At 33.3% G+C, this 18,256-nt stretch overlaps 1 protein-coding gene across 2 annotated transcripts in view; it reads left to right on the plus strand.

Annotated features, from left to right (window-relative positions):
- STPG2 (sperm tail PG-rich repeat containing 2) overlaps positions 1–18,256 on the plus strand; it is a 591,266-nt gene that overhangs the window by 338,526 nt on the left and 234,484 nt on the right. For both annotated transcript variants that reach the window (XM_082729100.1, XM_082729101.1), the window contains exon 13: positions 11,625–11,740. In XM_082729100.1, the coding sequence (XP_082585226.1) occupies positions 11,625–11,740 (116 nt within the window). The remainder of the gene's footprint in view (positions 1–11,624; positions 11,741–18,256) is intronic.

The raw sequence follows: 18,256 nt of genomic DNA on the forward strand, positions 1-18,256 counted from the left end.
AATTATAATAATTTTCTTGACCAAAAATTTTTGCAGGCAACTTTCTTTGGTACTTTTATTGGTATACTTCATTTCAAAGGTTTAGACCTCTAGTAAAAACAATAAAAAAAAGAATCTGCAGTTTTCTCAGTGATGCTTTTTGGTATACCTATGGCTCAAATGAAAACAACAAAGCAGCTTGATATTGGTTATTGAAATGTTTACTGTGGCCCTCTGGGTATCTTCTTCTAATTAATTTTTACTGTTTCTGATGAGGGAGTATGTTCCATTCTAGATAAGGTAAATGCCACTTCTGTGACAGTATTGCTTAATTAAATAAATCCTTTGTTTTTGAAATATAACAAGTTGCATGCTTGTGATTGAGAGGTATTTTGCTCCTTTCAATCAAAAAATGTACAGATGCTAATTTTTCAGTTATCATTTGGTTAAAAGTACCAAGTCCTCAAAAAAAATTATTATAGAATGAATGTCATTCCTAAATATAATAAGAAGGCCTTTTAAGCCTACTTTCATTACAACTCATGTAGACATTAGTAAAGAAAGAACAATTAAATCAGTGCTTTTAAAAGATATCCACTTGATATTTAGCTTCTTGACTTTCAGTGTTTGAAATAGGATATGTTTCTGTATCATGGTTCTTTAAGTGAGTAAGAGGCATCATCTTATGGTACACTTGGTATTTTTAAGTAATTCCTTCAGGAAATTAAGATAACAACTGCTTTCTGGTAGGTTCAATATCTATTAATAATTGTGTCTTTCTGACCAGCAGAGGTCACTTAGTGTAAAGTGAATAATGACTTAAGCTTTCAAAAAAGACAGTAAACATGACCATTCTACTTGAGCAATTTTCTTTTACTTGATTTCTGTTACTTGCCTAAATCCTATTTTCATCCCTTATTATATAGCTTGCCTAGGTAAGTGAGGCAGTTCCTCAGGATCCATGACCTTTCCAAACCTGAAGCCAATAATATTCTGAAAGAAATAGTAAAGATACTGTATTTAAATCTATATCTTTAAAAATATTATACAGGTCTTTTCTACCAGTTTAAAAAAAATAAGAGAACAAGTGCTTCAGAGAATATGACACATTGTATTCTGCCACAGAGAGGCAGCCTTCACCAAAAGATGGGACTTAGGGTTGTTTGGTTTCTAGGAAAACAGCATTTAACTCTTGATTTTTTTAAAAAAAATTTATTTATAAAAGGTTTAAAAAGTAGCAGGATGTGGCATCCTTGACAGCTAGTGATGTGACAGTATGGAGATTTGAAGACAATTTGATTTTTAGAATTACTGTATTTTTGTTTTCCTTAAATGTGTATGTACTTACAAATTTAAAAGTATAGGTGTAAAATCAAAATTATATCCTTATGATATGCTAATGAGTTAATAATCAAGGAACAAAATCCCTAAATTTATCATATGGACCTCAATTTATCCCTTCTTCTAGACTTTATTCACCTTTTAGAGAGAAGTCATATTCAGGTGAAAGCATAACATTCTCATTTAACTAAGATAATATTTGTTTGGCAAATTTGACATTTTTGGAAAATGCTTGAGAGAACTAAAGATTAAGAAGACAGTATGAAGTAGAAAGAGTTGTTAAAATCAAAGAGTCAGTCACAGCTTATCTATTAGCTCAGTTTCTCGTAAAATTTAAATGGTTTTATTTTCCTTTTTTGAGAGAGGTTCCAAGGGTTTAAAGCGGTTGAATGATGTGTCCTTACTCATTGTGTGGCTTTGAGGAAGCTTTCTGGGCCATTTTACATAGGAGGAAACAAAAACTTAAGTTTTAGAGAATTTATGGAAGTCACATGGCTAGTATACAGAAATCTTGAATTTAAATTTGGTTCAAGTTTTTTTCTGGGGGTGCCTGGGTGGCTCAGTAGATTAAGCATCCAGCTCTTGGTTTTGGCTTTGGTCATGATCCCAGGGTCCTTGGAACAATTCCCATGTTTGGCTCCCTGCTCTGCAGGAAGTCTGCGTCTCCCTCTGCCTCTCCCCCTACTCATTCTTTCAATCTCTCTCTCTCTCTCTCACTTTCATTCTCTCTCAAATAAATATGTAAATAAAATCTTTAAAAAACTATTTATTCTGGAAAATGATAGACTAAAATAAAATAGAGATGTGAATATACTTATACTTCACAAAATTTCATCTTCCATGATCATGAAATAAGTTTTGCACATTTGGCCTAAAATTGAAATAGTGTGACACGGCCATAACAGAATTCATAATGTGTTAAAAGATATACATTCAAAAGTAAGTCTCTTTCCTATCTTAACACTGCCAGTCTTCTACTAATTGCATAGGCAACAATTATTCTAAATGTATTCACAGACATTTATGTGATATAGCATCTAAATATGATTTTCACATTGTAAATAGAAATAAGACCTTAAAGGTATCCATTTTTGCATAGACAATTACTGGGAAGAAAGTAAAATGAAAAGAAAAGAATTAAAATATTTAAGGTCACAGGAGTAGATTCTAGTTGACTCAAAAACAGATGCTTCTTTCTTTAGTTTGGCTCAGTTCAGCTCAAGTAGGCATTGATGGAAGCTCTACCATAAGCAGTTTCTGAGACATAAGAGATTCAGATATATTTTGGAGAAATGATAGTCTCATCCATAATTTCAGGTTTTCTCCTTTGGATAACTAATTCTTGAGATCATGTGAGGAAAAAAATTGATGTTTAGATACATTCACTAATTGCTACATCTTAAATTGTAGTTTAGGGGTCTAAAGCAATGGGATTTGTTAAAATTGTGTTTTCTTGGTTCCACTTTCAGATAATATTATTTATTATTTTGGCATGAATCCAAGGAATCTACAATCTGACACTAATCTGGGTGATTCTGATGGCTATAGTCCATGCACTACACTTTGGGAAAGATTAATTTAAATTATATGGTGCTGAATATGATCTTCTTTGTTTTTTTAGTCTTGATGTTTCAAGCCATAAAACAAGTTCAGCCAGAGGCCAGAAGAGAAACATGTCCGCAGCTATGGAAGGGCTGTGAATAGGCCTTGCTTATCCTGGGTATTAAAGCTGGATGAGGAAACCATTTACTATTTGGAAATAAACATTGTTAATATAAACAGTTATATTTGTCTTGGTTAAAATTAACTAGTAGTAGTTGACTGGAAGGCTTGCAAGGAAAGAATTCTGCTGAATTCTTCTAGTAGTCTGCTATTATTCCATAAAGTTATGGCAACAGAGTTAGAGAATATTTATATTACAAGATCACAGGAGCAGAGTGAGCAGAGAACCTATAAGGTGAAGGAAAAAATTCTTATCTAGATTTAAATCTAGAAGTAGATTTAAGTTTACTGAAGAGGAGCAAGAAGCTTTCTAAGATGTTCAATGGTTAACCTCATTTTCGCTTAATCTCTGATGAATGTAGATAAAGCATTTGCACACCAAAGCATGAAAACCATTTTATCTTTTCTTAATTTATAAAATGTTTGTTTTAAGATACAGAAATTTATTCATTTAAGTTTCAAATAAACACCTTAACCTTTGTTTAATTGGCTCATCACTATATTGATCATGTAGGCTCTTCTTCCAGAAAACTCTAAACTCTGTGAGTCTAGCTTTATTATAGCAGAGCTAGTTGGAGAAAAATTCCAATCCAAACACACTTAGGAGCCCAACAATTTTTAGTAAATTAAAAAAAAAAAAAGGCAAATAGTTCCATTTTAAAGTGGTAAAATTAGCCATTTCAACATTAAAAAAAACCATTTATTTTCTATATCTTTCTTAAAGAATTTAGCTTGCATGTGTTGAGTTTGAGGAGTTCTTTTTTTTTTTTTAGTTTGAGGAGTTCTTTATAGATCTTGGATATCAGCCCTTTGTCTGTGGTGTCATTTGTGAGTATCTTCTTCCATTCCGTGGGTTGCCTCTTTGTTTTGTTGACTATTTCCTTTGCTGTGCAGAAACTTTTAATCTTGATGAAGTCCCCAAAGTTTATTTTCGCTTTTGTTTCCTTTGCCTTTGGGGACATGTCTTGAAAGAAGTTGCTGTGGCTGATGTTGAAGAGGTTACTGCCTATGTTCTCCTCTGGGATTTTGATAGATTCCTGCCTCATGTTGAGGTCTTTAATCCATTTTGAGTTTATCTTTGTGTATTGTGTAAGAAAATGGTTGAGTTTCATTTTTCTATACATGGCTGTCCAATTTTCCCAGAACCATTTATTGAATAGACTGTCTTTTTTCCACTGTATATTTTTTCCTGCTTTGTCGAAGATTATTTGACCAGAATTGAGGGTCCTTGTCTGGGCTTTCTACTCTGTTCCACTGGTCTATGTGTCTGTTTTTGTGCCAGTACTATGCTGTCTTGGTGATCACAGCTTTGTAGTAAAGCTCGAAATCAGGCAATGTGATGTCCCCAGTTTTTTCTTTTTCAACATTTCCTTAGCAATTCACAAACTCAACACACAAAAAACAGATAATCATGTCAAGAAATGGGCAGAAGTCATGAGCAGACACTTGTCCAAAGAAGACATAAAAATGGCTAACAGACACATGAAAAAATGTTCTTCATCATTAGCCATCAAGGAGATTCAAATCAAAACCACATTGAGATACCATCTTATACCAGTTATAATGACCCAAATCAATAAGACAATAAACAAGTGTTGGAGAAGATGTGGAGAAAGGGGAACCCTCTTATAGTGTTGGTGGGAATGCAAATTGGTGCAGCCACTTTGGATAACAGTGTGGAGATTCCTTAAGAAATTAAAAATACAGGGGCGCCTGGGTGGCTCAGTGGGTTAAAGCCTCTGCCTTTGGCTTGGGTCATGATCCCAGGGTCTTGGGATCGAGCCCCACGTCGGGCTCCCTGCTCAGCGGAGAGCCTGCTCTCCCCGCCCCCCCCCCCCCGCCTGTCTCTCTGTTTGCTTGTGATCTCTATCTGTCAAATAAATAAATAAATAAATAAGAAATTAAAAATACAGCTACCCTATGACCCTGCAATTACATTACTAGGTATTTATCCCAAAGATATAGATGTAGTGAAAAGAAGGACCATCTGTACCCCAATGTTCATAGCTGCTATGGCCACAGTCCCCAAACTGTGGAAAGAACCAAGATGCCCTTCAACAGATGAATGGATAAAGAAGATATGGTCCATATAGACAATGGAGTATTATGCCTCCATCAGAAAGGATGAATACCCAACTTTTGTATCAACATGGATGGGACTGGAAGAGATATTATGCTGAGTGAAATAAGTCAAGAAGAGAGAGTCAATTATCATATGGTTTCACTTACTTGTGGCACATAAGGAATAACATGGAGGACATTGGGAAATGGAGAGGAGAAGTGAGTTGGGGGAAATTGAAGGGGGAGACAAACCATGAGAGACTGTGGACTCTGAGAAAAAAACCGAGGGTTTTGGAGGGGTAGGGGGTCGGTTGTTTGGTGAACCTGGTGGTGGGTATTAAGGAGGGCATGTATTGCATGGAGCACTGGTATGGTCCATAAACAATGAATTTTAAAACACTGAAAAAAATTTTTAAAAATTTTACTGAAAAAAAAAAAGAGTTTAGCTTTCTTAATATTAATCAGATGTTCAAAGTAAATTTGGTGTTTATATTTAAAGAACTCTAATCACTTAATCTATGACCTGATGTACTTTACAAAGATACAGCATTACCATGATTTTTACATATAATATTCAAAGAGATGTGCTAGTCTTAGAGGGAATACCTTACTAATTCACCTTTAATTAAATGTTAAAATAATGATGGGGATGTAAGAGGACTTGGAATATATGCTGAGACTTACTCTAGTATTTTGCTTAGCTAATTTTCTTGGCATTCTAGCTCCAAATGTTTAAGTAGGAACAGCAGTATATAAAAATCAAAATTCAGGGACGCCTGGGTGGCTCAGTTGTTTGGACGACTGCCTTCGGCTCAGGTCATGATCCTGGAGTCCCGGGATTGAGTCCCGCATCGGGCTCCCAGCTCCACGGGGATTCTGCTTCTCTCTCTGACCTTCTTCTCACTCATGCTCTCTCTCACTGTCTCTCTCTCAAATAAATAAATAAAATCTTTAAAAAAACATCAAAATTCAGTTATGAAAGGAAAATTTGCTACTCTGCCAGGCCAGTTGTGCAATACTTTATTTACCTTGAAAACAACTTCATATTTCATTGATTATTTGATAACTTTGATAACTTGGTTCATTCATAAATAAAAGTCACTCGTGTGTTAGATATTTATATACTACCTACTTAAAGTAGTAGTAGGTGAAAGCTGGTCATCTTTCCTTCTAGTTGGTTCTGAAATTCATACACAAAGTATATTATACTTCAATTTACAAGACTAATGAAAGTCATTTAAATTTGTATAATGTACTTATCAGAGCAGGATCAGTTCAAAGACTTCATTTGATGAAGGGCTTATGGATGCACATTTTGGTAAGAATTTCGTAAGAATGTATTTAGAAGTACATGGATAAGCAGACATTGCTCTCTGAAGATATATATTATAGTCAAACGAAATCTATTTGATTTTGTATTTCCACATCACAATAATGCTGGCCCTATTCCTTACCCAATGCTTGGAACACATGTTTTAACTGATGGATGATTTAGGCAGACTCCAATTGATGCAGTTCTCAGTCTGCTTAGGTTGGAGTACATTATAATAGACCACGTCTTGGGGACTGTGTGGACAATAATTCTTAGATACTCTATAGAATTTTAAGATGTCAGTCTCAAGTATTTAAGACCTTAGTTCTTAAAACATGTAATCCCCATTTTGTTTTTGAACAGAAAGTTTAACAGGATGGTAAAACATATGTGGAATTTTGGTTAAAAGTTTATGCATTATTGAGACTCTTGTCTGTTTTTTCTCATCATCTATCAGCTCAATTTAATAGACAAGAGTTGTTTGGTCATAATCTGAAGTGCCATTTCATTACCTTACATCATAGAAGCAGGAAAAGAGCAATAAACCAAAATGTAGTTTTGACATTGATGATAATAGTTCCTTGTGTACTAATCTTTTGTCTTAGCTATTATTTCATTTTAGAGCTGAAGGATATATAAAATCAGCATGACAAAATGTGTTCCATAAAAACTCAACTCTCTAAATGACATTTTAAAGCCATGTGGTCCATTTTAGTGAACAATTTTCTAGATGCTTTTTAATTCCTAGAGATATGCTTACACAGGAGATACTTTTCAGTAGTTTTCATTCTTTTTCACATGATTTCACATAATTTATAAATTTAGGCTCATTATGAAGATAGACATTTTTTAATCTGAGGTTTTGTAACTTTATTTATAGAGGTATTATTTTTGAGTCCCCTCTAATGTACCAAAATGATTTTTATTTTAAATTAAAAATTGTTCCTGTTTTCTTCCATTTTTGCCCTAGAGCATCAGTTGACATTTCATAGAGAGTTGGTTGGCATAAGGCTGGAAAATATGTAACTATAATATTACCTGCTCTTGAATTCCCATTATATAATAGTCATGATTCAGGCAGAATTTTCCATAGGTGTTTGGTTTGGAATGAGAAGTTTTCTTCTTCTATGACCTGTGATTAAAATGTAGCATTTTAGTAAATAAATAGAAGATAATTTCTGTATAATCTATCTGTGAATCACAACTGGTGAAACAATGTAAATCTTTGACCTGTATTATATAAAAGCAGTAACCCAGGTAATTGGAAATATATTTTAATTTTAAGATCAAGTACAATAGACTTTTTTTTTTTAATGCTCTGTAGCTTAAAGCAAACTAAGAGCTAAAATGCAACAAGATGCATACTGAGAGTTTTGCTTTACTTAATGCTCCTCAAAGGAATTCCAACAGAAAGAAATCTACTAAAAGTACACTTGAATATTTTCTTTTCTTTTAATGAGTTATAATCATGAAGGTAAATATTTATCAATTGCTGTAGCATCATAGAAAGGACAGGAAAGAGACTATATTTCCTGTATTTCATTTCAGGGTTGAAAATGAAGTTTACTGATACAATATGTTTGGTTAATAGTCTTACTTGTTGCATTAACCTTTATACATCTTTATGGTTAAAGTTACAATTTTAATTAGTTGACTGTGGAATCATGTACCCATTTCCTGATGATAAGTTTGTGTTCTTTTCTGCATACTGAAGTAACTGATATATTTTCCCATGTGTAGTTTAGTTTGTATATATATTTGTAAAGATATTATGTTGTATATATACATTGTTTCTCTGCATTATGAATAGAAATTACATTATTCCAAAGTCATTCATGCAAGATGGCATCTGCTACAAGATTCCTTTTAAAACACTGAGCTTCTTAGTCCATTCTGACTGCTATAACAAAAATGCTGTAGACTGGATAGCTTAAATAGTATAAGTTTATTTCTCACAGTCTGGGATTCTGGGAAATCCAAAGTCAAGATGCCCAAAGTGAAATTTGATTTAGTGAGGGTCTTCCTCCCGGCTTACCGATAGACATCTGTATACACAGCAGAGACAGAGAATGGAAATAAATTCTCTCCTGTCTCTTTTTGTAAGGGCAGTAATCCCATCATGAGGAGCTCTATTCTTGTGACCTAAATACCTTTTTTTTTTTTAAGATTTTATTTATTTATTTGAGAGAGAACCAGAGAGAGAGCAGAGAGGGGAGGGACAGAGGGAGAAGCAGGCTCCCCACTGAACAGGGAGCCTAATGCAGAGCTTGGTCCCAGGACCCAGGAATCATGGTGTGAGACAAAGGCAGCCGTCTTAATGGACTGAGCCACCCAGCTGCCCCCACCCCTAATTACTGTCTAAAGGCCTCATCTCGAAATACTATCACATTGGTGATTAGGGTTTTAATATATGAATTTGGTGGGGGGAGCACAAACTGAAATTCAGTTCATAGCAGCTTCTCACAAAGGCTTTATAATTTTGGATATCTATCTTCTTAATTGAATTGATGTTAGAAGGATTGAACTAGAGCCAAATGTAAATTTTTTATTGTAAATTTTGAAGTGTCCAATGTTAATGAAGTTAAAGTCTTAAAAATGTTTCATGTGAATTTATCAATTCTAATATATTTTAGTTTTGAAAACATCTGCAAGGATCTGTTCTTCAAAGTGGTAGTTTTTAATTGCATGTATAATAGGGAGATGGAGGCATAACTTTTGTATACTACTAACATCTTTATATCTACTAATTTCACTGTTTATGTCCAATGTCAATATTCTGTGCTCATGTTATTCCTTCCTCTCCCCACACTGTCTCTTTGATGCCCTCTAATTTAGTTTCATTCATCATCACTGTCCCACATGCTCCAGAGTGACTTGTCTGTGAAGTCTCTTCTTGCAAAAACATATAGTAAGACCTCTAAGCATTCTCTGGAAATACAGCCTGGGCAAGTGACAGATACTCGATAAATATTGGTTAACAGGTGAATGGAGAAAAGAGAAAAAAAAAAAAACCTCTCCCTATTTTCTCTCTATGTTGTTTTACTAGCCGTATTCTACTCACTAGATAATTTCCTTCTTTGACTGTTCCCCTCCCTTCCTATATGCAGCTCCTCCAAGTTTCAGTCCTCAGTTATTCAGTTTTCTCTGTCTACACTCTTTTGCTTAAAGAAACCTCAGCTATTACTTCTATGTGAACAACTCCTTTCCTTTTCTCTAGGACAGCTTTCTCATGAGCTTCATTTATGTATTTCCACTTGTCTTCTGAACATTTCTATTTGGGTATGCTGCCATCTTTTCAGATATAACTGGTTCAAAACCAAACACATCATGTTCCTCTTCAATGATATCTCTTATGTATTTTCTTATTTTTGTCACAGTATTGCCCTTTTAGTGGCCATTATTCATTTTTATCTTCTTCCAGTCACTATACATATTAAATATTTACTGCATCTCTTAGAAAATATTCTGAGTTGCTCTCCTTTTTCCTTACCAATGTTAGTAAACTCCTTATGGTGTCCCTAAAATAAATCATCAAGTCATCCCATCCTATAATGTACTGCCAAAGTTTATTTCATAAACTACCTCTTCCTTCATGAATCTCCTTTAGTCTAAAACCTTCAGGAGCTACCCACTACCTGTGGAAGTAGTTTCCAAAAGCTTTTTTTGTTTTTTATTTATTTTTAAAGATTTATTTATTTGAGAGAGAGAGAGCTCACAGGTGTGAAGAGTCAGGGAGGGGTAGAGGGAGAGAATCTCAAGCAGACTAGCTGCCCTTGCTGGATTCCATCCCAGGACCCATGAGATCATAACCTGAGCTGAAACCAGGAGTTGGATCTTAACTGACTGAGCCACCCAGATGCCCCTCCAAAAGCTTTCAAAAAAAATTATTACTATCCTGTGTGATATGTGCAGGCATCATCGGAGTTGTTCTCGGGATCGAAGCGCTGGCCGCAGCCCCGGTTGTAGCACAGCAGGGCCATTTCCTTTCCCCACTGTTCAAGGTTGGGGCCGAACCCAGGCGAGAGCAAGACGGTGCGCATCTATAGCATTATCTCTGAAGTACTGAGCTTGCAGTGTTTTTCTTCTGCATCGTTACTATTTGATTTTAAGTTTTTATATAGTTCTTAATTCCTTCAAGAACAGTTTCTCCAAAGGGGCATGTTTTTTTTTAAGATTTTATTTTATTTATTTGACAGACAGAGATCACAAGTAGGCAGAGAGGCAGGCAGAGAGAGAGAGGAGGAAGCAGGCTCCCCGCTGAGCAGAGAGCCTGATGCGGGGCTCGATCCCAGGACGCTGAGATCATGACCTGAGCCGAAGGCAGCGGCTTAACCCACTGAGCCACCCAGGCGCCCCCAAAGGGGCATGTTTTAATTAAATGTTAATTAATGACCTTTCTTAGTTTTCTAATTTAGTAGGCTACCTTTAATGTCCATTAAAGTGAAATAAAACTTCCAGCCCTAAACATTTTTATGTTGATTAAAAATTATGTCAAAATTAAAAAAAGTTATTAGACAAATTTAGGTTTAAAAAAGTCTATATGCGTCCCAAACAAAGAAGAGTAAATCGAAAGCTGTTTTGAATGAAAATAATTCAGGCTCCTTCTACGTATAGGACTTTTCCTTTACTTTGTTCCCTGGGCTCTTCTGCAGAATTCTGGGACACTTTAGAAGACAATTTGAAACCTACTGCCTCTAATACAAAATCCTTATTTAGGATTAGGCCCTATTCCATTCAACCCCTATGTTCATTAAATCCAATCATTCCATGAATTCCATCTTTGTACCTTGGCTTCTATCATGTTTAGCACCTAGAATGCTGCTAAACTACTTTTTTGCTTAAGTCTTATTTATATTTACAGATACATTTCAAGTACTACATCTTTGTTGAATATATGAAAGCCTTTTTAGGAAATAAAAGACTTGGTGTCTTTTCTCATGATGTATATGTATCTTGGGGGAGGTACTTTTTTTTTTTTTTTGAAAAATACTTCTATATTACATTTAATTATTAGATGGACAAATGTCACTTTTGTGCTTATTATATTTCAAAGCCTTAACCTGAATGATTTTAAGCATTCAAAAAAAATGGGTCCAAGATTATTTGATGCGAAAATTATACATTAAGAGCACAGATCTAAGAATAATAATGTGACCCAAATCAATAACTTTAACATAATTTATTATTTTCTACATTTGTTTTCTTTTAGGGCCTGCAACATATGATCCCGTTTTAAGGAAATCTTGCTCCATACCCTTATTTGTTAAAGCATCAAAGCGTTTTAAAGATTCCAAAGAGATAACTCCTGGTCCAGCGACATATGAGGTTTGTTACTAATATCTCTTTTATCAGTAGCAAAAGAATAGAATAATATCCAGAAAGTACTGAAAATGTTTACATTAAAGTCCTTTTCATATGTTTTATTCATATTTGACTAATCAAACTCTTTTGGCTGTGGAAGTCATTTTTAAAAAAATATTTATTTATTTACTTATTTAGTAAGAGATAGCATGAGCTGGGAAGAGGGGCAGAGGGAGAGGAAGAGAGAGAATCTTAAGCAGGCTCCATACGCCGTATGAGCATGAAGTGGGGCTTGATCTAATGACCCTGAGATCATGACCTGGGCCAAAATCAAGTGTCTGTCACTTAACTGACTAAGCCACCCAAGTTCCCCAAAAAGGCATTTTTGGATACATTCTGACATTTTTTTAAAAGATTGATTTTTGAAATATTTAATTTATTGCTTTATCTATAAATGTCCACAACAGCATTTATATATATATATATACATATCTATATGTATATATGTATTTTACATCCTTGCAACTTTTAAAACTTTGTTGTTTAGATACACAAATGGAAATTTTTGAGTATTATTGCAATCATGGATTTAATGGAAGGCTCAGAAGATAGTGTGTTGGTCTAGTAAAATCACGTATTGATCTTTTATCTTCTTTTAATAAGTATAGATGCTATAGTTTAGATTCATAATAAATAAAGGACTCTTTTAAGCTCTGGCCTTCTGATTATAAGGAGGCTTAAGTTAATCTGCAGGTTTTAAAAATTGTGTTCACAATTTGCCTTTTATTCCTCATCTAGAATGAATAGGTCTCCCATTCCCACTCTACTGTATAATTCTCATTATAATAGTTTATAATGACTCATAGCATTATAAGTAATTTAAGAATTAATACTCAGTGCAAACCACAGTGAATATAGTTTTTTGGGTTAGCTAATGACAAGTTCATTTTTCTTGAATGTATGGTTTTCTGCTTATTTAAAATGTCATAACCTAAAAACTTCTTTGGCATTCTGTCAATGCAAATACATAATAAACATCAGGAAAAAAAGAAAAAGAAAATAAAATGAATGATGAAAGAGTTGTTATTTTACTTGTGGGCTGTTGATTCCCCGAAAAGACCACTGCTAATTCCTACTGATTAAGCAATGCAAATTTTATTTACTTCAGAAAGGGAGAATCTGCTATATAGTCTTAATAGTATTTCAGAAGGTGCAAGTCAAAGGACTTATGATGTTTTAGGAACTGGGGTGTGTGATGTAAGACAGGTCATACAAATGGGGAATTGGTTGGGATTGCACAAAGTTTGTGACTTGTTTACTTTGAGTCACTGGGCACAGTGAGGGAGTATCTTGAAGCAAGTCTTGATCAATAAGCTATCAGTCTTCATAAGTTGGTGGTATGGCTGTTCATAGTCTGATCAAATTATCATATTAAATCATTAGCTGAACCCTTCTCCCATACTTTTTTAAAACTAATTTTATGGGGCACCTGGGTGGCTCAGTGGGTTAACCTCTGCCTTCAGCTCAGGTCATGATCTCAGAGTCCTGGGATGGAGACCTGCATTGGGCTCTCTGGTCAGCAGGGAGTCTGCTTCCCCCTCTCTCTCTGCCTGCCTCTCTGCTACTTGTGATCTCTCTCTCTCTGTCAAATAAATAAATAAAATATTTTTAAAAACCCAATTTTAATGGTATTTACAAATAATAATATCAGTAAATCTAATGTTATCCTTTTATTTTGTTATATATTTATCATAGAAGGTGTATTTTCTAGTTTTTCTAATATTTAAAGACATTCTTTTTCCTTCATAAGATTTTATAAATTATATTTATACTTCCTCATAGTCATTTACTACAGCAAATTATTTTCTATGTCAAAGGAAAACATTTATGGGGTTGATAATGATGTTTATTCAGATAGTGCCTGAAATTTCAAACTATTATGTCCTATATATATACTGCACTGCAAGGTAACTTTCCTGTTGAGAAGTGAGCAATATTTTTTGCCTTCCAACACTATATTTTCTTTAATATTTGAAAACTTTTTTGAACAGGTAATTTTCTTGATTTTCCTTTTTATAGGAAAAAGTTATTTTTAATCTGATAGGCCAATAAATCACTAGGTCTTTTTATTGTAACTTGCTTTTATTTTTAAATTCAATACTTTTTTTTCTCTATTGACTTTAGTAAGTTTAATTTAAGTTGGTAACTCTTGAGAACATATTTGCCTTAAGTATTTTATTTTTTTTTCTAGAAAAAGATGATTCTAGAAATTTAGAGCATTGTTTTAAGACTACAATATTATGTCTATTTAAAAAGTGGTTAAATGTGTAGGACTTGTGCCATTATTTCTTACAGGCTTTCAGTGTCACATATTTATACTGGATCCAGCTTATCTAATGTGGGTGGTACTTATAATAATATCTATAACAATAGCACTTTCAAGTTACACAACCACATATGCAAATTTTACTTGCCATTTTTATTCTTGTGTGAATAATCTTTTGAGTTTCCCAGGCAGAATTAGTGTTTTCCTTTTTTTTTTTCTTTTTTGGTGTGTGTGTAGTGGGGAGGGGTCATATTTGCCATTGGATTGTTATTCACACTATCTTTCAATTACAAGCTAATCTGTTTGTCTCTTTTGCTCCTTCTAGTTGTTGATATTTATTGGTTAACTATCGCTGACCCTTTTGAAGATACAATGAAACCTAGAGACTCTTTACTTAGGAAGAAAACATTGCATGTATGCTCATAACAAAACCACGTGTATACAATTTTAGATAGTTTATTTATCTACAAAAGCTCACCTATGGCTTCAGTCAAGAACTCCCAATAGTAGTTTCTGAGCTACATGAGAGCAAGACTTATTTACTTTTATATTACTAGGTCTTCAACCACAGAATCTGGCATATAGTAACATATTAATAAATACTTATAGTATAAATCAACACAATCGTTAATGGTAGGACTTTCATCCCAGGATTAAGTCACTAATCTTTACCTATGAATAAACATTTACTTACTTAGTTCACAGTGAGAAGAATATGTATATGTCCCTTTAAAATAACAGCAGGTTTAAACCTGGTGATTCACAGACCTGTACCCCTGGGGATAAAAATATATGTTTATAAAAAATAAAAAATTAAAATAACAGCAGGTTTTACTGACTTATTCACATTCTCTTGTTGAGTAAGTCTCACTAAATGCCAGCTTTTTAAGGTTTAAACATGAGGCACTACATTATTTTCTGGAATTTAAAATTGACAGTTATTGTATAAGAATATTTTAAAAGCTAGATAGAAGAAATTTCGATGAATTTAACTTTTAAAAAATCCTCACTTAAATATACAGAAAAATTTAAATACACATCTTTTTAAAAAAGCAAGTTCTACTGAAATTAATTGAAGTTTAATAATATAAGTATTTTTTGAATATAATTTTTTCTACTCTTTGAGATATAACTGACATATGTATATGTATTATAAATTATTGCCACAATGAGGTGGTAATAAATGATACCATCACCTTGCATAGGTACCATTTTTTGTGTGTATGGTGTTAACAGTTAATACCTACTCTTAAAGGTTAAGTAAGACCTGTTGAAGTAATAATATAGTATTGTTAACTATAGTCACCATGCAGTATATAAGATCTCGAGAATTTATTCATTTTTTAATAGAAGGTATATACCTTTTACCCAACTTCTTTCAACTTCTTCTATTTCTTAATCCCTGGCAAGCACCATTTTACTATATCCTAATCAGTACAGCTTTTACATACAAATATAAACATACAGTATTTATTTTTCTCTGTCTAACCTATTTCACTTAGTATAATGCTTTCAAGATCCATCTATGTTGTCACAAATGGCAAGATAGACTTCTTTTTTTTTTTTTTTAAATGGTGGGATAATATTCCATTGTTATGCACACACACCACAACTTCTTTATCCATTCGTCCATTGATGGATACTATGTGAATCCATCTTTTCTACTGTGAATAATGGTAGAGTGACAGGAAAGTGCAGATGTCTCTTCAAGACAATAATTCCTTTCCTTCAGATATATTCCCAGAATATATTCTGGGAATTGCTGGTTATGGTAGTTGTATTTTTAATTTTTGAGGAATTTCTGTACTGTTTTTTATAGTGGCTGTACCAATTTATATTCTCACCAACAGTGGGCAGTAGTTACCTTTTATCTACATCCTTACCAACATTTGTTATCTCTCTCTTTTTTTTTTATGTTATCCATTCTAACAGATATGATGTGACATCTCGTGTTTTTGATTTGATTTCCCTGACAATGAATGATGTTAAGCACTTTTTCATGTACCAGTTGACCGTTTGTATATCTTCTTTGGAAAAATATTTATTCAGGTCCTCTGCCCATTTTTTTTTTTTTTTTTTTTTAGTTTTTTTTTTTTTTCTTCTGTTGAGTTGTATGAGTTCCTCATATATTTTTCATATTATCCCCTTATCAGATAGATGGTTTGCACTTATTTTCTTCCTTTTTATTGGTCGACTTTTCTTTTCTTTTTTTTTTTTCTTTTACTGTGCTCTTCAGTTTGATGTAGTCCTGCTTGTTTATTTTAGTTATACTTGGTATCATATCTAAAAGAATCATTGCAAAGACTAATGTCAAGGAACTTCTTTCCTATGTCTTAGGAATTTCATGGTTTTAGTTGTTAGATTTAAGTCTTTCTTTCAGTTTTTTTGGTGAGTATTATGTTAAGGCTGCAATTTTATTCTTTTGCAGGTGGCTATCCAGTTTTCCTAAAACCATTTATTAGAAGAGACTATCCTTTACTTATTGTATATTCTTAGTATCCTTATCAAGGATTAGTTGATCATACATTGCAAAAGTTAATTTCTGGGCTCTCAATTCTGTTGTCTTTGTATATATGTCTCTTTTTAGGCTAGTATCATACTGTTTTGATTACTATAGCCTTGTAATATATTTTGAAATTAGAAAGTGTGATACCTCTAGCTTTATTGTTCTTTCTCAGGATTGCTTTGGCTGCTTCAGGTCTTCTGTGGTTCCATACAAATTTTGACTTTTTTTATTTCTGTGAAAAATGCCTTTGGGATTTCGATAGGGATTGCATTGAATATCAATTTAGGCAGTATGCACATTTTAAAATTATTGATTTTTCTAGCTCACAAACATAGGATATCTTGCTATTTTTTTGTGTCTTCAAGTTTTCTCATCATTGTCTTATAATTTTCAGTGTACAGATCTTTAACTTCCTGGGTTACATGTCCCTAAGTATTTTTTTGTTTGTTTGTTTTGGATGCTATTAAAAATGGGATCATTTAAAAAATATTTTTGAATAGTTTGTTGTTAGTGTATATAATGTAACTAATTTTTTGTGTTCGTTTTGTATCCTGTAACTTCACTGAATTCATTTATTATTTCTAACAATTTTTGGTACCTTTAGGATTATCTATATAGAAGATTATGTCATCTGCAAGCAGATAATTTCACTTCTTTTTTTCTAATCTGGATGATATTTATTCCTTTTTCTTGCCTAACTGCTCTTGATAGGACTTCTAGTGCCACATTAAGTAGGCATGGGTAGAGTGAACACTCTTTATCTTCATCTTGTTTTAGCAAAAAATCTTTTAGCTTTTTACTACTGAATATGATATTAGCTCTGGGCTTGTCATATATGATCTTTATTATATTGAGTTATGTTCATTCTATATCCAATTTGCTGAGGGTTTTTATCATAAAATGATGCTGGATTTTGTTAAATTTTTTTGCATATATTGAGATGATCATATGATTTTTATCTTTTATTCTGTTAATGTGTTATATCACATTTATTGATTTGTATATGTTGATCGCCTCTCGGCCTTTTGACTAAGATCAAGTGTATATGTTGAACCAGAAATAAATCTCACTTGATCATGATATAAGATCCTTTCAAGGTGCTATTGAATTCAGTGTGGTAGTATTTTGTTGAGAAATTTGCATCATCAGGTATTAATGGCCTGTAATTTTCTATTCTTGTAATATCCTGATCTAGCTTTGCTATCAGGGAAATGCTGACCTTATAAAATGAGCTTGAGAGTATTATCTGCTCATCAAATGTTTGGGAGAATTTGAGAATGACTGGCATTGATTCTTTAAAATATAAGTAGAATCTACCAGTGAAACCATCTGGTCCTGGGCTTTTCTTTGTTGGGATGTTTTTGATTACTGATTTAATCTTCTTTCTAGTTGTGGGTCTGTTCAGATTTTCTGTTTTTTCATAATTTAGTGTTGGTAGGTTGTATGTTTTAGGAATTTATCTATTTCTTCTAGGTCATTCAATTTCTTGGTGTATAATTGTTCATAGTAATTTCTTATGGTCCTTTCTGTTTCTGTGGTGTCAGTTGTAATGGCTCCTCTTTGATGATGAATTTGTCTTCTCTTTTTTCCTTAGTCTAGCTAAAGCCTGTCAATTTTCTTTCTTTCTTTCTTTCTTTCTTTCTTTCTAATATTTTATCTATTAATTTGAGAGAGAGAGTGAGAGAAAGAGCATGAACAGGGGCAGGGG

Source organism: Mustela nivalis (genome assembly GCF_964662115.1).
Source record: "Mustela nivalis genome assembly, chromosome: 4".
Classification (NCBI taxonomy): Eukaryota; Metazoa; Chordata; class Mammalia; order Carnivora; family Mustelidae; genus Mustela; species Mustela nivalis.